Below are 21,388 nucleotides of genomic sequence, written 5' to 3'. Positions count from 1 at the left end.
TTCACGTCTCATTCCTACCTTTCCTTTCCGAGTTTAACTCGCTAATCTGTACGGAGACAGCGAGGACGGTCGCTCCGGTCCAGGCTTGCAAGCAGGGTGCGCGTCTACCGATTCTCCGCTGCTATTGGTTGAGGCGGAAAAGGGGCTGGAACCTCGTCTGTGATCCTCTCATCCAGGAGCGATGCGGAGACAATAGGACTGGAGCTAGAGTGGTCCGCTGAGCAATGCGAATTTACCGCTACACCGGCTGTCAATAGCACGATAAGGTACATTTGAATGCAGACGGGGAAGATAAATTGTTATATTAAACTGCTCGGCTATGTGCTATCATCCTCACGATTTGTTATTTATTTATCTGACTTCAGAGCCCTCGTATGTTGGATGGATTGAATGGTGAGTAGCCTATTGCAGAATGAGAAGTAACTGATATTGAATTATCTAAACATTGTAGAATCCTCCACTGCTGCTGCCGAATGGGTGGTGCGCATTTGCATGGCACGAAATGAGACTTGTGCTTGCAAGGCTACTGCTGCAAGGTGTCAGTCATTTGAAACAATGCTGTTGCATTTGTATTTCTGTGCTGATTATTTATTGCCGTCCTCTGTACTGGATGCGATGTCTTCTGATGTTTTATGGGTTTGCGTAAAAGTGTACCTGGATCATGCCAGGTATGTGTAGTGCATAACATAGTCCATTATATCCGACAATTGATATGTGTTGCCTCTTCGCAATGTGGTTATCTTCATTTGTTCTAGGCTAGGCAAACACTCACGTATGTAAATTAATTCCTTCTCTCCAGTGCTCTCTCTCGCGCGCAATGACAGTCACTTTACATCATATTGACTGTTTTCCAGTTTCTATCTCGTCTGCAGCTCTCTCCCTATTTCTCTCTCTCTCTCTATCTGACGGTCACTTGTTCTCATCACTTGCAGTTGTCGAGGACCGAGCAGACATAGTCATAGATATAGCATAGGCCTATGGCTAGGCCTACAGGGGACACCAACATAGCCGCTTCTGGCCGGGTTGGTGCAGCAGGCGGCCAGGGTACTCAGGGGCCGTCAAGCTATCAGAAACTAACTTTAAGGGAAAGGCCTTATTTTTCTTTCTTTTTTTTTACTTCATATTCATCATCTACAGCACCACCCCAACATCAACATATGTGAAAATGGCGCATTTCTATGTTTTGTAGTAAAAAATATAAAGGAAGAAGATGAGGAGGGCGCTTAGCTTATGCACAGTCTCTAAGCCTTTATCTGGTCCTGGGACATGTCCATTGTGCTTAAAGGGATACTTATGGATTTTGGCAATGAGGCCCTCTATCTACTTACCCAGATTCAGATGAACTCGCAGATAACATTTTTATGTCTCTGCATGCAGTTTGAAGGAAGTTGCTAACTAGCGCTAGTGTAATTGCTAATGCCAGTTAGGATTGGCACCTGAAACTATCTAACTTCCTTCATACTGGACACAAAAGGAGCACGCCCATATCCACATCAACGAGACCGCAGTGGAGAAGGTGAAAAGCTTCAAGTTCCTCTGCGTACACATCACTGACAATCTGAAATGGTCCACCCACACAGAGAGTGTGGTGAAGAAGGCACAACAGCGCCTCTTCAACCTCAGGAGGCTGAAGAAATTCGTCTTGGCCCCTAAGACCCTCACAAACTTTTACGGATGCACAATCTGGTACGGCAACTACCTGCCTGGTACGGCAACTGCTCCGCCCACAACAACCGTAAGGCTCTCCAGAGGGTAGTGAGGTCTGCACAACGCATCACCGGGGGCAAACTACCTGCCCTCCAGGACACCTACACCACCCGATGTCACAGGAAGGCCAAAATGATCATCAAGGACAACAACCACCCGAGCCACTGCCTGTTCACCCTGCTACCATCCAGAAGGTGAGGTCAGTACAGGTGCATCAAAGCTGGGACCGAGAGACTGAAAAACAGCTTCTATCTCAAGGCCATCAGACTGTTAAACAGCCATCACTAACATTGAGTGGCTGCTGCCAACATACTGACTCAACTCCAGCCACTTTAATAATAGAAAAATTGATGTAATAATGTATCACTAGCCACTTTAAACAATGCCACTTCATATAATGTTTACATACCCTACATTACTCATCTCATATGTGTATATACTGTACTCTATACCATCTACTGCATCTTGCCTATGCCGTTCTATACTATCACTCATTCATTATTTTTTTATGTACATATTCTTATTCATTCCTTTACACTTGTGTATATAAGGTAGTTGTTGTGAAATTGTTAGGTTAGATTACTCGTTGGATATTACTGCATTGTCGGAACTAGAAGCACAAGCATTTTGCTACACTCGCTTTAACATCTGCTAACCATGTGTATGTGACAAATAACATTTGATTTGATTTGCTTACAACCAGTCATGGCAGCTATCGTCATGCTTTATACCCATGTGAACGAAGAAATTCTCCATCCTCACCCGGATGCTTTAGACCTCGGGGCATAGCTGGTGAGAAAAAAAGATTAAAATGTAAGGAGTGCCAGCCCTTTATGCAAACTCACTGTTTTAGAGTTATTGCCGTTTTTTCTTGGAGAAATGGTATGACTAAACAGACTGTTCCATCCTACACTCTGTTACATACACATATTTAGCATAAGTTATTGCGGGTGTAGCAAAATGTTTGTGTTCCTAGCTCCAACAGTGTAGTAGTATCTAACAATACACACATCTAAAAGTAAAATAGTGGAATTAAGAAATATATAAGTATTAGGACGAGCAATGTCAGTGGCATTGACTAAAATACAGTAGAATACAGTTGAAGTCAGAAGTTTACATACACTTAGGTTGGAGTCATTAAAACTAATTTTTCAACCACTCCACAAATGTTTGTTAATTTCTTGTTAACAAACTATAGTTTTGGCAAGTCGGTTAGGGCATCTACTTTGTGCATGACAAGTCATTTTTCCAACAATTGTTTACAGACATATTATTTCACTTATAATTCACTGTATCACAATTCTAGCGGGTCAGAAGTTTACATACACTAAGTTGACTATGCCTTTAAACAGCTTGGAAAATTCCAGAAAATTATGTCATGGCTTCTGATAGGCTAATTGACATAATTTGAGTCAATTGGAGGTGTACCTGTGGATGTATTTCAAGGCCTACCTTCAAACTCAGTGCCTCTTTGCTTGACATCATGGGAAAATCAAAAGAGATCAGCCAAGACCTCAGAAAATAAATAGTAGACCTCCACAAGTCTGATTCATCCTTGGGAGCAATTTCCAAGCACCTGAAGGTACCACGTTAATCTGTACAAACAATGGTACGCAAGTATAAACATCATGTAACCATGCAGCCATCATACCGCTCAGGAAGGAGATGCGTTCTGTTCCTAGAGATGAGCATACCTTGGTGCGAAAAGTGCAAATCAATCCCAGAACAACAGCAAAGGACCTTGTGAAGATGCTGGAGGAAACAGGTACAAAAGTATCTATATCCACAGTAAAACGAGTCCTATATCGACATAACCTGAAAGGAAGAAGGAAGAAGCCACTGCTCAAAAACTGCCATAAAAAAGCCAGACTACGGTTTGCAACTGCACATGGGGATAAAGATTGTAATTTTTGGAGAAATGTCCTCTGATCTGATGAAACAAAAATAGGACTGTTTGGCCATAATGACCATTGTTATGTTTGGAGGAAAAAGGAGGATGCTTGCAAGCCAAAGAACACCATCCCAACCGTGAAGCACGGGGTGGCAGCATCATGTTGTGGGGCTGCTTTGCTGCAGGAGGGACTCATGCACTTCACAAAATAGATGGCATCATGAGGAGGAAAAGTATGTGGCTATTTTGAAGCAACATCTCAAGATCAGTCAGGAAGTTAAAGCTTGGCCGCAAATGGGTCTTCCAAATGGACAATGACCCCAAGCATTCTTCCAAAGTTGTGGCAAAATGGCTTAAGGACAACAAAGTCAAGATATTGGAGTGGCCATCACAAAGCCCTGACCTCAATCCTTTAGAAAATGTGGGCAGAACTGAAAAAGCGTGTGTGAGCAAAGAGGTCTACAAACCTGACTACGTTACACCAGCTCTGTCAGGAGGAATGGGCCAAAATCCAGATGGGTTAGGGCAGTGTGATTGTGATTGCGTCATCTCTGGAACTATTGGGGCGGTAAGCAAATTGGAGTGGGTCTAGGGTGTCAGGTAGGGTGGAGGTGATATGGTCCTTAACTAGTCACTCAAAGCACTTCATGATGACGGGAGTGCTACGGGGTGGTAGTCATTTCGCTGTTACCTTAGCTTTCTTGGGAAGAGGAACAATGGTGGCCCTCTTGAAGCATGTGGGAACAGCAGACTATGATAAGGATGGATTGAATATGTCCCTAAACACACCAGCCAGCTGGTCTGCGTATGCTCTGTGGACACGGCTAGGGATGCCGTCTGGGCCTGCAGCCTTGCGAGGGTTGACACGTTTAAATGTTTTACTCACGTCGTCTGCAGTGAAGGAGAGCCCGCAGGTTTTGGTAGCGGGCCGTGTCAGTGGCACTGTATTGTCCTCAAAGCGAGCAAAGAAGTTGTTTAGTCTGTCTGGGAGCAAGACATCCTGGTCCGCGATGGGCTGGATCTAACCATAGCTCTCATGTCTGAGCCATTGAATTGCGACTCTACTTTGTCTCTATACTGACGCTTAGCTTGTTTGATTGCCTTGCGGAGGGAATAGCTACACTGTTTGTATTCGGTCATGTTTCCGGTCACCTTGCTCTGATTAAAAGCAGTGGTTCGCGTTTTCAGTTTTGCGCGAATGCCATCAATCCACGGTTTCTGGTTTGGGAATGTTTTAACCTGTCTGGGAACGTGGGACGCTTGCGTCCCACCCTAGTCAACAGCCAGTGGAATCACGTCGCGCGAAATACAAATTCCTATGCTATAACTTCAATTTCTCAAACATATGACTATTTTACACCATTTTATAGATACACCTCTCCTGAATCGAACCACGTTGTCCGATTTCAAAAAGGCTTTACAGCAAAAACAAAACATTAGATTATGTTAGGAGAGTACCCTGCCAAAAAAAATCACACTGCCATTTTCAAAGCAACTAACATGCATAACCAATACCCAAAACACAGCTAAATGCAGCACTAACCTTTGACAATCTTCATCAGATGACACTCCTAGGACATCATGTTACACAATACATGCATTTTTTGTTCGATAAAGTTCATATTTGTATATAAAAACAGCATTTTACATCGGCGTGTGACGTTCAGAAAATATTTTCCCTCAAATGCTTCTGGTGAATCAGCGCTACAATTTACAAAATTACTATTCGAAAACATTGTTAAAATGTAATATTGTCATTCAAAGAATTATAGATTAACATCTCGTGAATGCAACCGCATTGGCAGATTTAAAAAGAACTTTACTGGGAAATCACACTTTGCAATAACCGACGTGGTATGCTCAGAAAAATAGGCTAGGCGATACATGTTAGCGCCATCTTGGAACCATCTAAAATCAAATATACTATTGTAAATATTCCCTTACCTTTGATTATCTTCATCAGAAGGCACTTCCAGGAATCCCAGGTTAATAATTTATGTCCCAATAGTTCCTTTTTGTTAGCGCGTTCCGAAGGCTACTCATAATGTACTGAAGCGCGCGGGACTTGTTGTCACGAATGTGCAAAAAAATATATTTACGTTCGTTCAAACATGTCAAACGTTGTATAACATAAATCTTTAGGGCCTTTTTCAACCAGAGCTTCAATAATATTCAAGGCGGACGATTGCATTGTCTTACTAAACGTTTCGGAACAATAGGGTTCCCATGGGCGCCCGCGTCATAGTAGTAATGGCCCTCCCCCTGTGACCAACTTCCCAAGCCTCTCTTTGGGTCAGTTTCTACCATAGAAGACTCAAACCACTTTGTAAAGACTGTTGACATCTAGTGGAAGCCTTAGGAAGTGCTAAATGATTAATAAGTCCCTGTGTGTTTCAATGGCAAAGGTTTGAAGTGATTCCACACATCAGATTTCCATTTCCTGTTAGTATTTGTCTCAGGGTTTTGACTGCCATATGAGTTCTGTTATACTCACAGACACCATTCAAACAGTTTTGGAAACTTTAGAGTGTTTTCTATCCAAATCTACTAATTATATGCATATTCTAGTTACTGGGCAGGAGTAGTAACCAGATTAATTCGGGTACGTTTTTTATCCGGCCATGCAAATACTGCCCCCTATCCCCAACAGGTTTTAATAGACGCTGTGGGTACGACATCGCCGATGCACTTGCTAATAAACCCGCTCACCAAATCAGCGTATTCACCAATGTTGTTGTTCGACGCAGTGTGGAACATATCCCAGTCCACGTGATTGAAGCAATCTTGAAGCGTGGAATCCGATTGGTCGGACCAGCGTTGGACAGACCTGAGCGCGGGAGCTTCCTGTTTTAGTTTCTGTCTATAAGCTGGGAGCAACAAAATGGAGTCGTGGTCAGCTTTTCCGAAAGGAGGGCGGGGGAGGGCCTTATATGCGTCTCGGAAGTTAGAATAACAATGATCTAGGGTTTTGCCAGCCCTGGTTGCGCAATCGATATGCTGATAGAATTTAGGGAGCCTTGTTTTCAGATTAGCCTTGTTAAAATCCCCAGCTACAATAAATGCAGCCTCAGGATATGTGGTTTCCAGTTTACATAGAGTCAAATGAAGTTCTTTCAGGGCCGTCGATGTGTCTGCTTGGGGGGGGAATATTCACGACTGTGATTATGATCGAAGAGAATTCTCTAGGTAGATAATGCGGCCGGCATTTGATTGTGAGGAATTCTAAGTCAGGTGAACAGAAGAACCAGAGTTCCCGTAGGTTGTTATGATCACACCATGTCTCGTTAGTCATAAGGCATACACCCCCGCCCTTCTTCTTACCAGAAAGATGTTTGCTTCTGTCGGCGCGATCCGTGAAGAAACCAGCTGGCTGTACCGACTCCGATAGCATGTCTCAAGTGAGCCATGTTTCCGTGAAACAAAGAACGTTAGTCTCTGATGTCTCTCTGGAATGCAACCCTTGCTCGGATTTCGTCTACCTTGTTGTCAAGAGACTGGACATTGGCAAGTAGTATGCTCGGGAGCGGTGCGCGATGTGCCCGTCTACGGAGCCTGACCAGAAGACCGCACCGTCTGCTCATTCTACGGCGTCGTTGTTTTGGGTCGCCGGCTGGGACCGGTCTATTGTCCTGGGTGGTGGGCAAAACCGAGGATCCGCTTCGGGAAAGTCGTATTTCTGGTCATAATGTTGGTGAGTTGACGTTGCTCTTATATCCAATAGTTCCTCCCGACTGTACGTAATAAAACCTAAGATTACCTGGGGTAACAATGTAAGAAATAACACATAAAAAAAACAAAATACTGCATAGTTTCCTAGGAACGCGAAGCGAGGCGGCCATCTCTGTCGGCACCGGTGACTCAAGCAGGGTTGTAATGGCTGACCAAAAGCAGCTCCACTGCTCTCTGGGCCACCAGGCCTGCGGAACTAAAAGGGCGGGAGAACGGGGTCGTCAGGCTCCACCTCTTGAGTTTTCTTGAGGATTTCCTTGAGATTAATCCCATCGTCATTCTCGTCATCCCCTAACTCACCTTCGCCTGACATTATGTCATCAGACAGTGAGGTGAGGGAGTTGAGGCTATCCATGGCCTCACCCTCAATTAGGCACTGTTGTAGGGAGCTGAGCCTCAGCTGTTGCTTTTGGCTCAGTGGCGAGGGTACTTCCCAGATAGAAGCACGTTTAAGCCTCCTTTTCAGACCTGCCCTTGTCAACATTTACCAGTTCTTACAGGATTCACAGTCCTCAAGTGCCTCTTGGCCATGTTCCTTACCCAAGCAATTGATGCATTGAGGGTGGGAATCTTTCCCTGCAATGATGAAACCGCAAGTACAAGAACATGGGTGTCTGAGTGCTTGGCTAGGCTCATCCTGGGATGGGATAGCATTGGCCATTGTGAGGAACAAGGCTTGATAGGGGGACAGAGCAATGCCTGCTGTAAGAACAATGTGTAGATGGTGTAGGCTAGTTAGTTAGAAACCTTGCTCCTTGTGGCTAACAAATAGTAGCTTGTATAAACGGCGTAATAAGATATCTAGTTAGAAGCCTTGCGGCTAACAGATAGCAATAATGAGCACAGTAGAACGCTATACACGCTTGGGGTGTTGGGGCTTTAGCTAGCTAGCAGCTACCTCGTGGTGAAGGCACGTGGCTAGCTTAGTGCTGGCTGAAGGAACCCGCTTGGGGGCAGAGTTAACCTTTAGATAGTGTGCTTCCGCAACCGAAGGAGCCGTGAGGCTGAGACGGTCAGACTAGTTAACACAGTGGGCGAACGTAGATTAAACCAGACAAGAGAAGGTAGATAGAATTGCTACCATGTTCTGGGTAGGGTATGCTAGTGAGGTTAGCTTGCAGCGTGGGCTAACCGAGTCTCAATAGCTAGCCATGAAGCTAGTTACCAATGGAGACTCAGAAGTAGGAAAGGAATTTTTACATTAAACAAAAACCTTCCAGTTAGTACTCAACCTCTCGACAGGGTCTGAAGACCTACGCTCAGCAGCGATATCCTTCACGGTTCACTTGTGAATAGTTAGTCAGGAAAACATGGATCCAGTCGATCTGTGGAGCGCGAGAGAGTAATACTCTTTGTGCAGAAGAGATCCGAGAGTAGGTGATCCTAGCGAATCCCCACATGAGATATCAAAATGAATAATTGAAAGAGAACCGATCAGATCTGACCTCCAAGTCAGGGCCAGAGGGGAAGGGCAGTGTGAGGACAGAGTCGTAGGCCCAGGCTACAGCTGCACCATGCAGAGCTCAACATGATGCAGCTCCTGAGAATGCTGTCCCAATAGAAATGATTATGCCTGACAGAATGGGTGTCCTTTACGCAGACCTACAGTGTAGTCCAAAATGATTGGGTTATTGAGCTAAAAAGACTGTATAAAATAAATCATACAAATACTGAGCTGAGCTATTTGATAAAGATTTGAATTTACCGGCCATTGGAAAAATGTACTGGACCCATATGCATTGGGTGCATAAACCAATTAGAGCGTCAACCCACGGTGCTCAGAATAACAGAAATCACATTTACATCAAACTGGATATACATCACAAATATAGGAAGGCCAGGACTAAATATAACTATTGTAAAATAGATTGTGTCCGTAAAATGTATATAGTGTGTATACGGCGTCACTACAGACCCTGGTTCGATTCCAGGCTGTATCACAACCGGCCGTGATTGGGAGTCCCGTAGAGTGGTGCACAATTGGCATCGTTTGGGTTAGGGTTTGGCCTGGGGGTAGGCCGTCATTGTGAATAATAATTTGTTCTTAGCTAGTTAAATAAAGGTTAAATTAAAAAAAATCATTAAAAAAGTGGAAACCATTACTTTACTCCAATTAGGGGAGGGACGGTAGGGTGTGCGGGAAATAATAAAGGAAAATATATTTTAAGAAGATATGCATATACACTACCGGTCAAAAGTTGTCATCAAGGCAAAGGGTGGCTATTTGAAGAATCTCAAATATAAAATATATTTGGATTTGTTTAACACATTTTTGGTTACTACATGATTCTATATGTGTTATTTCATAGTTTTGATGTCTTCACTATTATTATACAATGTAGAAAATAGTGAAAATAAAGAAAAACCTTTGAATGAGTAGCTGTTCTAAAATTTTGGACCGGTAGTGTGTATGTATATTTTTATATGTATATTTTTATATGTATATATATATATGTGTGTGTGTGTGTGTGTGTGTGTGTGTGTGTGTGTGTGTGTGTGTGTGTGTGTGTGTGTGTGTGTGTGTGTGTGTGTGTGTATGTAATATATATGTAATATACTATATATATATATGTATGCATGTATATTTTATATATATGTGTGTGTGTATATATATATATGCGTGTGTGTATGTAAGATATAATATATATATATATATATATATATATATATATATATATATATATACTACCGTTCAAAGGTTTGTGGTCACTTAGAAATGTCCTTGTTTTTGAAAGAAAAGCACCTTTTTTTGTCCATTAAAATAACATCAAATTGATCAGAAAAACAGTACAAACATTGTTAATGTTGTAAATTACTATTGTAGCTGGAAACGACTGATTTTTAATGGAATGTCTACATAGGCGTACAGAGGCCCATTATCAGCAACCATCACTCCTGTGTTCCAATGGCACATTGTGTTAGCTAATCCAAGTTTGTCATTTTAAAAGGCTAATTGATCATTAGAAAACCCCTTTGCAATTATGTTAGCACAGCTGAAAACTGTTGTTCTGATTACAGGCTCAAAATGGCCAGAAACAAATAACTTTTTCTGAAACTCATCAGTCTATTTTTGTTCTGAGAAAAGCAGGCTAGTCCATGCAAGAAATTGCCAAGAAACTGAAGATCTCGTACAACGCTGTGTACTTCACAGAACAGCGCAAACTGGATCTAACCAGAATAGAAAGAGGAGTGGGAGGCCCCGGTGCACAACTGAGCAAGAGGACAAGTACATTAGAGTTTGTAGTTTGAGAAACAGACGCCTCACAACTTCTCAACTGGCAGCTTCATTAGATAGTACCCGCATCTCAACGTCAACAGTGAAGAGGGTACTCCAGGATGCTGGCCTTCTAGGCAGAGTTGCAAAGAAAAAGCCATATCTCAGACTAGCCAATAAAAAGAAAAGATTAAGATGGGCAAAAGAACACAGACACTGGACAGAGGAACACTGCCTAGAAGGCCAGCATCCCGGAGTCGCCCCTTCGCTGTTGATGTGAGACTGGTGTTTTGCGGGTGTAGACTTATTTTAATGGACAAAAAATGAGCTTTTCTTTCAAAAACAAGGACATTTCTAAGTGACCCCAAACATTTAAACGGTAGTATATATTTACCCCAAAAATGTATGGGGGATTGGAAATGATGCAAACAATTACATTGATGGAAGCTACAATCTATCCGCTATATATATATATATATATATATATATATATATATATATATATATATATATATATATATATATAAATCACATTTAGATTATGGTAATTCATTTTAACAGAACAAGCAACTCCTGTAATGAAGCAGACAATAAATCGTCATTTTCAAACATTTGCCAAAATGCAATTAGTAGGAAAAAAAACATTCTAAACATCATACCTGTGACAGAGATTAAAATATCCATTAGGAATTTAGAAAGAGGGGGAATGTAATGATGCAACAACTAGGATGGGTTGTTAATATGACTAGGATTGTGCCTTTGGCTTCTGGGCAACGGAAGAAAGTTGATATGAAAACCAATAGAACAGGAGAGAAATTGCGTAGTGGTGGGTCCTATAGGGAAGTAAATTGAAATAAATGTTCCAAAATTATATTATTAAATCATTCAAAATACCTCACCTGAAAGCATGACTTAGCCGCAGAAGAATCGAGGATCATTTGCTTCTTTTAGAAAATAGCTGTGGATTGTTTCAAATCATAAATTCACAGGCCACTGCCTATTTACAGTACATAGGAAGACCGCAATTTGGTCAGTGGGAGTGGCAATAGGCCTAGCTGATTATTGAGTTGCAGGTGCCCGTGAAAAGCATCTAAAATATGTGTGAAGATAATGTTTTTTGAGTGTAATTTCAAATGTTGAGACAAGAAGAAGGGGAGGGGTGAGTTGTGAAGATATAGGCGAGTCTCTCTCCAGAATGGCTCAGCTGCCTTCCGCCAATTCTTGCGCATTCATTGTTCATTTGTGTGAATTGTTTGCCCTATGATAGTTTATTTTGATCAATTCCCCATTACAGCAGACAGGCCGAGTAGAGAATTGAATGCGATTGAAATAAACTGCATTTTAATCATATTTCCTACTGTTTTAATTTTGTCGGCTTTATGTAGGCAATTTTTACTTAATTGACAATGGAAGTTATAGGCCTACTGCTGCATTGACTTAATGTATTAAGCCGCCAGTGGATCAATGTGATTATGTGTCCGTATGGCAGTGGCTGGTCCTCTAGCGTTAATTTAATTACAATTTTTAGATTTTATCATTTTACAAGTGACTATGATTTTGAGAAACTCAAAAGTTATTATTGAAATGAAACTTCCACGAAAATGTGCATATGAAAATTATAACTGGCACGCAGATCGATAGAAATGGTGGGTAGGATACATTGTAAGCTTCCCCAAACTTGAACCGCACCTGCCGCCTATAAAGTCTATAAAATAATTGCCTCCATGTTTCCATGGTCGGATTTTGACTGTACGCTACTTTGAAGCAAGGTAACACATGCCTCATAATATGAAGTAAAACATTTCGGTTTCAAACAATTAAGTATGTTTTCAAAATGCATTCTGCCTCCAGGTCACATTGTAAAGTGTTGGAATACCGCCCTGTTGCCTGCGCTTGTAGCGTATGGTGAATGGGAGGCACGCTTCAATTTGGCGTACCAGTTGAGAACTACAAAATAGTAGCTGTTTTTAACACACAATTGCATTTAGAATTGTTGCGAAATGAATGGGCCTATAAAATAGCATGTTTTACTCCAGCAGCAACCAGCCGAGGAGCATCAGGAGAAATCCCGCTCAAAATAGCACATGTGATAAATAAAATGGGCTACATGAGGACTAACGAATATACACACACGCCAATTTAATTCCACTAAATTATGCAAATTAACCTATAGACGGTAAGCATAACGATCGAACGTATTTCCATTGACTGGTATTTCCATCAATGAATAAAAAGCATTATTTTGCAATGGGATTTTTTTTCTCCCGATCATTTTGGCCAGCAATAGTTTTATTTATCAACTTTGTTTTTTGGGGGGAGGGGGTGCAAAAGCCGGCGCGGAGACCCTGATCTGTGTGTAACCTTTATTTAACTAGGCATCTGCCTGTGTGTGCATGCGAGTGTCTGTGCATGTGTGTGGCCCGCATGCAGAGCTAGGCCTAGCCCAGCTGATCATAAGGGGCTTATGATGACACACAGTATCAGTCAGACAGAAGCCCCGTTGACATGAGCACAGCTCGCCTTTACTTTAGAATTCAACACCAGCAGCAGCTCAACATGGTCCAGTGAAAGTCAAATACAGTGTGTTCCTCTGTCTGTATCTAACTAGAGCTGGTTGAAACAATCACTGCTTGGCTGCTGTTGCTAAGGAGTTCTTGGACTTGTTGGACAGGGAAGTATGTGTGTTCTATAGAAGGCATTTAAATGTTGGGTAACGTTATGTCCTCCTGAATGAGACCCTGCTTTAGGACTGGGGTGAATTTGCCCTGTCAGACTAGACTAGGGTTTGACATAGAGCTATGTGGTTCTTCAATGTGTGTGTGTGTGTGTGTGTGTGCGTGCGTGTGTGTGTGTGTGAAATGAGCTAGCGTGGTACAGTACCTGTTGTACCTGAAGCTCTTCACACCCCTGTGGTCAAAGCAGGAGGTGGAAACCATTATCTGCGTTCTCTTTCTCTCTCTCTGTCTCTCGCTCTTTCTCTCGGTTCCAGCTGTGTGGGGCTGAAAAGCTGCCAGCCTCTTAAGGCAAGGAAAGGATCAGGTGATTAGAGAGAGAGAGAGCGAGAGATGCAAATAATGCTAATATATTTTGTTGTTAGATTACATGCTGTAGAAAATAATCAGGTGGTTCCACCAAACAATCCAGAAGGGTTGTACACTACAGACTGTGTGTTTATCAATCCAGAAGGGTTGTACACTACAGACTGTGTGTGTTTATCTCCAGTGCTCTCTTTTGAATACAGGAAGGTCATCTTTCATCTTCAATTCTGATTGATTTTATTTATTCGAGTGGACCTGCAAAAAGGTTGCCTCTTAACAATACAGTAAAAAAACATCTTTAATGTATTTTGTAACGGCTGCTTCCATAATGGTCCAGCATCAGGCAAATTACAATCTATTGAAAGGCTTAAGAAGAGAGCTATTGGCTTAACAGCAGCAGAGCAGAGCAGTACTTTTGTTGAGGTTGTTATAACATTGAAGGAATAACATTGTGATTCTGGTGTGTTTGCCTCAGCTAACTTAGGCCTGTCAGCTTGGCTGTTGCATAACAGCAATCTGGAAATTGGCAGAGTGCTGTCGGCTTCTAACTAACCTCTGAAAGAGAGATGGTTAGAAAAAGAGAGGGAGAGTGACAGAGAAGGGGGGAGGGGAGGGTAAAGTCAATTTCCGCCACCTTGGTGCAGTGGATATACAAAATAATTAATAACATGCCATTGCCATAGAAACAAAAACCGCCAGTAATCATTTTACTGATGCCACAGACAGACAGATGGCTATTGCAGACTTCCTCTCATCCAAAACTTCCTGGGTGCTCAGCCATTCACTGCCAGAGCTGCCAAGTGCCACCCAATCCAGTGCCAGAGCTGCTGTCCAACTGAATGTTGAGCTTGCTGGTCTCTGTGCTAATGTAACACTGTTGGTGCACCGAGACATTTCAAATTATTATTAAATTCACCTTTATTTAACCAGGTAGGCCAGTTAAGAACAAGTGCAACCTGGCCAAGATAAAGCAAAGCAGTGCGACACAAACAACAACACAGAGTTACACATTGAATAAACAAACGTACAGTCAATAACACAATAGAAACGTCTATATACAGTGTGTGCAAATGAAGTAAGATTAGGGAGGTAAGGCAATAAATAGGCCGAAGTGGTGAAATAATTACAATTTAGCAAATAAACACTGGAGTGATAGATGTTCACAAGATGAAAGTAGAGATACTGGGGTGCAAAGGAGCAAAAAAATATATAAATAAAATAAATAACATGGGGATGAGGTAGTTGGGTGGGATATTTACAGATGGGCTATGTACAGGTGCAATGATCTGTAAGCTGCTCTGATAGCTGATGCTTAAAGTTAGTGAGGGAGACATGAGTCTCGAGCTTCAGGGATTTTTGCAATTCGTTCCAATCATTGGCAGCAGAGAACTGGAAGGAAAGGCGGCCAAAGAGAAATTGGCTTTGGGGGATGACCAGTGAGATATACCTGCTGGAGCGCGTGTTATGGGTGGGTGCTGCTATGGTAACCAGTGAGCTGAGATAAGGCGGGGCTTTACCTAGCAAAGACTTGATTGGGTTTGGCAACAAATATGAAGCGAGGGCCAGCCAACGAGAGCATACAGGTCGCAGTGGTGGTTAGTATATGGGGCTTTGGTGACAAAACGGATGGCACTGTGATAGACTGCATCCAATTTGCTGAGTAGAGTGTTGGAGGCTATTTTGTAAATGACATCGCCAAAGTCAAGGATCGGTAGGATAGTCAGTTTTATGAGGGTATGTTTGGCAGCATGAGTGAAGGATGCTTTGTTGCGAAATAGGAAGCCGAATCTAGATTTAATTTTGGATTGGAGATGCTTAATGTGAGTCTGTAAGGAGAGTTTACAGCTTACAGTCTAACCAGACACCTAGGTATTTGTAGTTGTCCACATATTCTAAGTCAGAACCGTCCAGAGTAGTGATCAGTTGAAGAGCATGCATTTAGTTTTACTTGCATTTAAGAGCCGTTGGAGGCCACGGATGGAGAGTTGTATTGCATTGAAGCTTGTCTGGAGGTTAGTTAACACAGTGTCCAAAGAAGGGTCAGAAGCATACAGAATGGTGTTGTCTGCGTAGAGGTGGATCAGAAAATAACCAGCCACAAGAGCGATATCATTCATGTATACAGAGAAAAGAGTCGACCTGAGAATTGAACCCTGTGGCACCCCCATAGAGACTGCCAGAGGTCCGGACAACAGGCCCTCCGATTTGACACACTGAACTCTGTCTGTGAAGTAGTTGGTGAACCAGGCGAGGCAGTCATTTGATGAACCAAGGCTGTTGAGTGTGCCGATAAGAATGTGGTGATTGACAGAGTCGAAAGCCTTGGCCAGGTCGATGAATACGGCTGCACAGTATTGTCTTTTGTCGATGGCGGTTATGATATTGTTTAGGACCTTGAGTGTGGCTGAGGTGCACCCATGACCAGCTCGGAAACCAGACTGCATAGCGGAGAAGGTACTGTGGGATTCGAAATGGTCGGTGAGCTGTTTAACTTGGCTTTAGAAGACCTTAGAAAGGCAGGGTAGGATAGATATAGGTCTGTAACAGTTTGGGTCTAGAGTGTCCCCCTTTGAAGAGGGGGATGACCGCGGCAACTTTCCAATCTTTAGGGATCTCGGACGATACGAAAGAGAGGTTGAACAGGCTGGTAATAGGGGTTGCAACAATTGCGGCGGATAGTTTTAGAAAGAGAGGGTCCAGATTGTCTAGCCCGGCTGATTTGTAGGGGTCCAGATTTTGCAGCTCTTTCAGAACATCAGCTATCTGGATTTGGGTGAAGGAGAAATGGGGGAGGCTTGGGCAAGTTGCTGTGGGGGTTGCAGAGCTGTTGACCGGGGTAGCCAGGTGGAAAGCATGGCCAGTCGTAGAAAATTGCTTATTGAAATTCTCGATTATTGTAGATTTATCGGTGGTGACAGTTTCCTAGCCTCAGTGCAGTGGGCAGCTGGGAGGAGGTGCTCTTATTCTCCATGTACTTTACAGTGTCCAAAAACTTTTTGGAGCATCCTTTCCTCTTTGTCCAACCCAGTACAGGTGGCGTCACATCTGCCCACTAGGTGGTTTTAGTAGTGTAATTGTCACAGAATATTTAAATGGGTGGATCCTGGCATCCTTGTCGTGCTTTTAGTGTGGGCATCAAATAGCTGACATTGTCTCTGAGCTGATGACTCATCCAGCTATGAGGCTTACGCTTGTGCTGCTGCTTCTATAAAAGTACAGCAGGGCAGAGATACTGACTCACACATAGACACACACACATGCACACACACTGACACTCACACGTGTACCTGTAAACATTTGTCCTAGCCGCCAATGCAGTGCTAGGACAAGTTGAGTTAAGAGTACTGTTTGATAAACCCTCCTCCAGGCTTAAAGAGATGGTGTGTGTGTGAGAGAGACGTAGTGATTCTGATTCAACACTGACAGTAATTGAGCTTATGTCCGAGAGATGACAGTATTGTGACAGTCCAAATACTTATGGCACCTTCATATTGGAGTATAGAGCCGAATGAAACATTTTAGCTTCATTGTCCAAATAAAGGGAGGGTATGTTCCAAAGTGTTTTATGTTAAGCAGAGGAATTAAACATAAAGCCTGAAGTTTCCATAAACAGAGCCATCTTGTTTAGTGTCATTCAGAGTGTGTGTGTGTGTGTGTGTGTGAATCTATAGTCTGAGGAATAGGTCAGAGTGTTCTGCGTCTGGATGGTAAACACTGTGTTCAGAAAATAAGTTATTTTGAGAGAATAATCACACTGCAGTAGGATGGAGTTAGGCTGGTGTGTGTTTGTGTGCATCAGCACGTTTTCTATATCTTGTTCGATATTTGTTTATTGGACATACAAAATGTCATTTTTTTTTGTATAAGCTGTTAATAATGTCTTTGCATGTTTGATGTATTTTCCACTAACAAAATGTCTTCCTGTTTCTATTTCTCTCTCCTCTTCAGTGATACAAGCCGTTAGCCACCTCTCCAGTCCTGCCCGTGTGTCAGTCCCCTAAACCCGTCACGTGTTCCTGTCCGTCCCTTAACCCTATCCCTTAGTCCACCCCCTGACCTGGTCCCCAGTATGAGTTCTTCTCCGCTGGGTTCCCGTGGCAACATGGACATTCTGGAGGAACTGCAGCTGATCGCAGCCCAGAACCTGGAGATGCTAGAGATCAACAAGTACTATGATGTCATCAGGGAGCTGGGCAAGGGCACCTACGGCAAGGTAGACCTGGTCATACACAAGATCAGAGGTGAGGAGGACACACACACACACACACACACACACACACACACACACACACACACACACACACTAGATTTGATCTTGAGGATACACACATTTAACAGGATCATTCACTTGTCCATTAATCTACAGTTCATAAATATCGAGGATTACATGTAGCATGATCAACTATTACAATCCTTCATCTCTCACATGTTGTTATCCCCTCAGGTACCAAGATGGCCCTGAAGTTCCTGAGGAAGAAGACGACCAAGCTGAAGTCGTTCCTGAGGGAGTACAGCATCTCTCTCTACCTCTCGCCCTGTCCCTTCATCATTAACATGTTTGGGATCGCCTTCGAGACTGACGACTACTACGTGTTTGCCCAGGAGTATGCCCTGTCCGGGGATCTCTTCGACATCATCCCTCCACAGGTACACAGAGACAGAAATACAGGGATGCATATGTAACCGATGTGAAATGGCTTGCTAGTTAGCGGTGGTGCGCGCTAATAGCGTTTCAATCGGGTGACGTCACTCGCTCTGAGACCTGAAGTAGTTGTTCCCCTTGCTCTGCAAGGGCCGTGGCTTTTGTGGAGCGATGGGTAATGATGCCTCGTGGGTGTCAGTTGTTGATGTGTGCAGAGGGTCCCTGGTTCGAGCCCAGGTTGGGGTGAGAAGAGGGACGGAAGCTATACTGTTACACATATTTGGGATCTTCTGTTATAATGGCTATGTCGGCTTTGTTGTAAACATGAATCTTAATAATGTTCAATGACAGTTTATAATAGCTTTTGTCAGATTGCCCGTAAGGTTCCAGGTTCCAGTGCTTCATAACACGTTTATAGAGGTTGTCATTACAAACATCTTTGAGGTTTATATTGTTTTCTAACCTCCTCAACCTCTCCATCCAGGTTGGTCTCCCGGAGACAGTTGCTAAGCGCTGTGTGCACCAGGTTGCCATCGCCCTGGACTACCTTCACTGTAAGAAGTTGGTGCACCGAGACATCAAGCCTGAGAACATCCTCATCTTCGACCGCGAGTGCCACAAGGTCAAATTGTCCGACTTCGGCATGACACGCCGCGCTGGCTCGCCGGTCAAACGTGTGAGTGGGTCAAATCACATGCAACTTTAATTAAAAAGACAAAAGTAGCGAACTGTATAGGTAATAGGGTGTCATTTGAGATGCAGAAACCACCAACTATGTCATAAAAGAGACCAGGCGTCATGGGAGCCAACTTAAATAAAGAATGAAATCTTCCTCATCAATAAACAAATACTATTTCTTCCTCTCTTCCTAGGTGAGCGGTACCATTCCGTACACGGCTCCGGAGCTGTGCGACGCGTCTCGCCACGAGGGTTTCTGCGTGGACTACAGCACAGATGTGTGGGCCTTTGGCGTCCTTCTTTTTTGCATGCTGACCGGTAACTTCCCCTGGGAGAAGGCCCTGCCCTCCGACTCCTTCTACCAGGAGTTCACACGCTGGCAGAGGCGCCGCACGGGCTCCGTACCCTCGCAGTGGCGCCGCTTCACAGAGCAGGCCCTCCGCATGTTCCGCAGGCTCCTCTCTGTGGAGCAGGACCGACGCTGCTCTGTCAAAGAGGTGTTTGGCTACTTTAGCCACAGCTGGATGCTGGATGGAGACAGCAACGGGAATGGAGGAGGGGGTGGAGAGAGAGAGAGGGAGAGAGGAGGAGGGGTGAGGGTGGAGGGGGAAGGTAGCAGTACGTCGTCCTCGTCCGGGGAGGACGATGAAGACATGCTGGTGGAGAGGATGAAACAGCAGACTCTGTCTCCTCTCTCTCCTGTGTCTGTGGAGAGGGGGACTGGGGGGACGAAGGCAGGGATGATGGAATCAGGTGGTGGACACCATTTTGTTTCTGTTTCCACCACCAGCTCAGTATCCTCTACTAACAGCTATGAACGCATGCCCAGAGACAGCATCAGCAACAACAACCGGCCCCCAGGACGCATGCTGGTGGCTACACCTATAGAGATCTGTGTCTGAGAGATGTATGTGCGAGACGGGCCTGAGAAGGACTGAAATACTGCGTACAGACACCTACACTCATATACACACACACATATTCATACATACATACATTCGGAAAGTATTCAGACCCCTTTACTTTTTCTACATTTTGTTACGTTACAGCCTAATTCTAAAATTGATTAAATAGTTTTTTCCCTCATCAATCTACGCACAATACCCCATAATGACAAAGCAAAAAAACGATTTTGGAAATTTTGGGGAAATGTATTAAAAATGAAAAACTGAAATATCACATTTACATAATTAGTTAGACCCTTTACTCAGTACTTTGTTGCAGCCTCGAGTCTTCTTGGGTATGACGCTACAAGCTTGGCACACCTGTATTTGGAGAGTTTCTCCCATTCTTCTCTGCAGATCCTCTCAAGCGCTGTCAGGTTGGATGGGGAGCATCGCTGCACAGCTATTTTCAGGTCTTTCCAGAGATATTCGATCGGGTTCAAGTCCTGCGTTGCCTTAGCTGTGTGCTTAGGGTCGTTGTCCTTTTGGAAGGTGAACTGTCACCCCAGTCTGAGGTTCTAAGGGCACTGGAGCAGGTTTTCATCAAGGATCTTTGTACTTTGCTCTGTTCATCTTTCCCTCGATCTTGACCAGTCTCCCAGTCCCTGCCGCTAAAAAACATTCCCACAGTATGATACTGCCACCATGATGCTTCACAGTAGGGATGGTGTCAGGTTTCCTCCAGACGTGACGCTTGGCATTCAGGTCAAAGAGTTCAATCTTGCTTTCATCAGACCAGAGAATCTTGTTTTTCATGGTCAGAGTTCTTTAGGTGCCTCTTGGCAAACTGGCTGTCACGTGCCTTTTACTGAGGAGTTGCTTCCGTCTGGCCACTCTACCATAAAGGCCTGACTGTGCTGCAGAGTGCTGCAGAGATGGTTGACCTTCTGGAAGTTTCTCCCATCTCCACAGAGGAACTCTGGAGCTCTGTCAGAGTGACCATCAGGTTTTTGGTCACCTCCCTGATCAAGGCCCTTCTCACCCGATTGCTCAGTTTGGCCGGGCGGCCAGCTCTAGGAAGAGTCTTGGTGATTCCAAACTTCTTCCATTTAAGAATGATGGAGGCCACTGTGTTCTTGGGAAACTTTCCCAGATCTGTGCCTCGACACAATCCTGTCTCGGAGCTCCCCGGACAATTCCTTCGACCTCATGGCTTTGTTTTTGCTCTGACATGCACTGTCATCTGTGGGACCTTATATAGACAGGTGTGTGTCATTCCAAATCATGTCCAGTCAATTGAATTTACCACAGGTGAACTCTAATCAGGTTGTAGAAACATCTCAAGGATGATCAATGGAAACAGGATGCATCTGAGCTCAATTTCGAGTCTCATAGCAAAGGTCTGAATACTTATGTAAACAGGTAAAAACCTGTTTTCGCTTTGTCATTAACGGGTACCGTGTGTAGATTGGTGAGGAAAAAAAATATTGAATCCATTTTAGAATAAAGCTGTAACGTAACAAAATGTGGAAAAAGTCAAGGGGTCTGAATCCTTTCTGAATGCACTGCATACAAATATTCACACACTTTCATACATACTATGTA

At 43.6% G+C, this 21,388-nt stretch overlaps 1 protein-coding gene across 2 annotated transcripts; it reads left to right on the top strand.

Annotated features, from left to right (window-relative positions):
- Positions 1-98: 98 nt before the first annotated feature.
- On the top strand, positions 99-20,091 carry LOC106589506 (serine/threonine-protein kinase SBK1). 2 transcript variants are annotated; one of them, XM_014179577.2, is made up of 6 exons: positions 99-266; positions 366-393; positions 17,528-17,820; positions 18,024-18,226; positions 18,706-18,897; positions 19,094-20,091. In XM_014179577.2, the coding sequence occupies exons 3-6, from the start codon at positions 17,649-17,651 to the stop codon at positions 19,799-19,801; spliced, it is 1,275 nt and encodes a 424-aa protein (XP_014035052.1). In that variant the 5' UTR covers positions 99-266; positions 366-393; positions 17,528-17,648; the 3' UTR covers positions 19,802-20,091. The 2 variants fall into 2 exon arrangements, with proteins under 2 accessions (XP_014035052.1, XP_014035053.1); XM_014179578.2 differs by lacking the exon at positions 366-393.
- Positions 20,092-21,388: the final 1,297 nt, after the last annotated feature.

This window comes from Salmo salar, chromosome ssa28, assembly GCF_905237065.1.
Source record: "Salmo salar chromosome ssa28, Ssal_v3.1, whole genome shotgun sequence".
Taxonomy (NCBI): Eukaryota; Metazoa; Chordata; class Actinopteri; order Salmoniformes; family Salmonidae; genus Salmo; species Salmo salar.
This window is presented reverse-complemented; position numbering and strand designations above follow the sequence as displayed.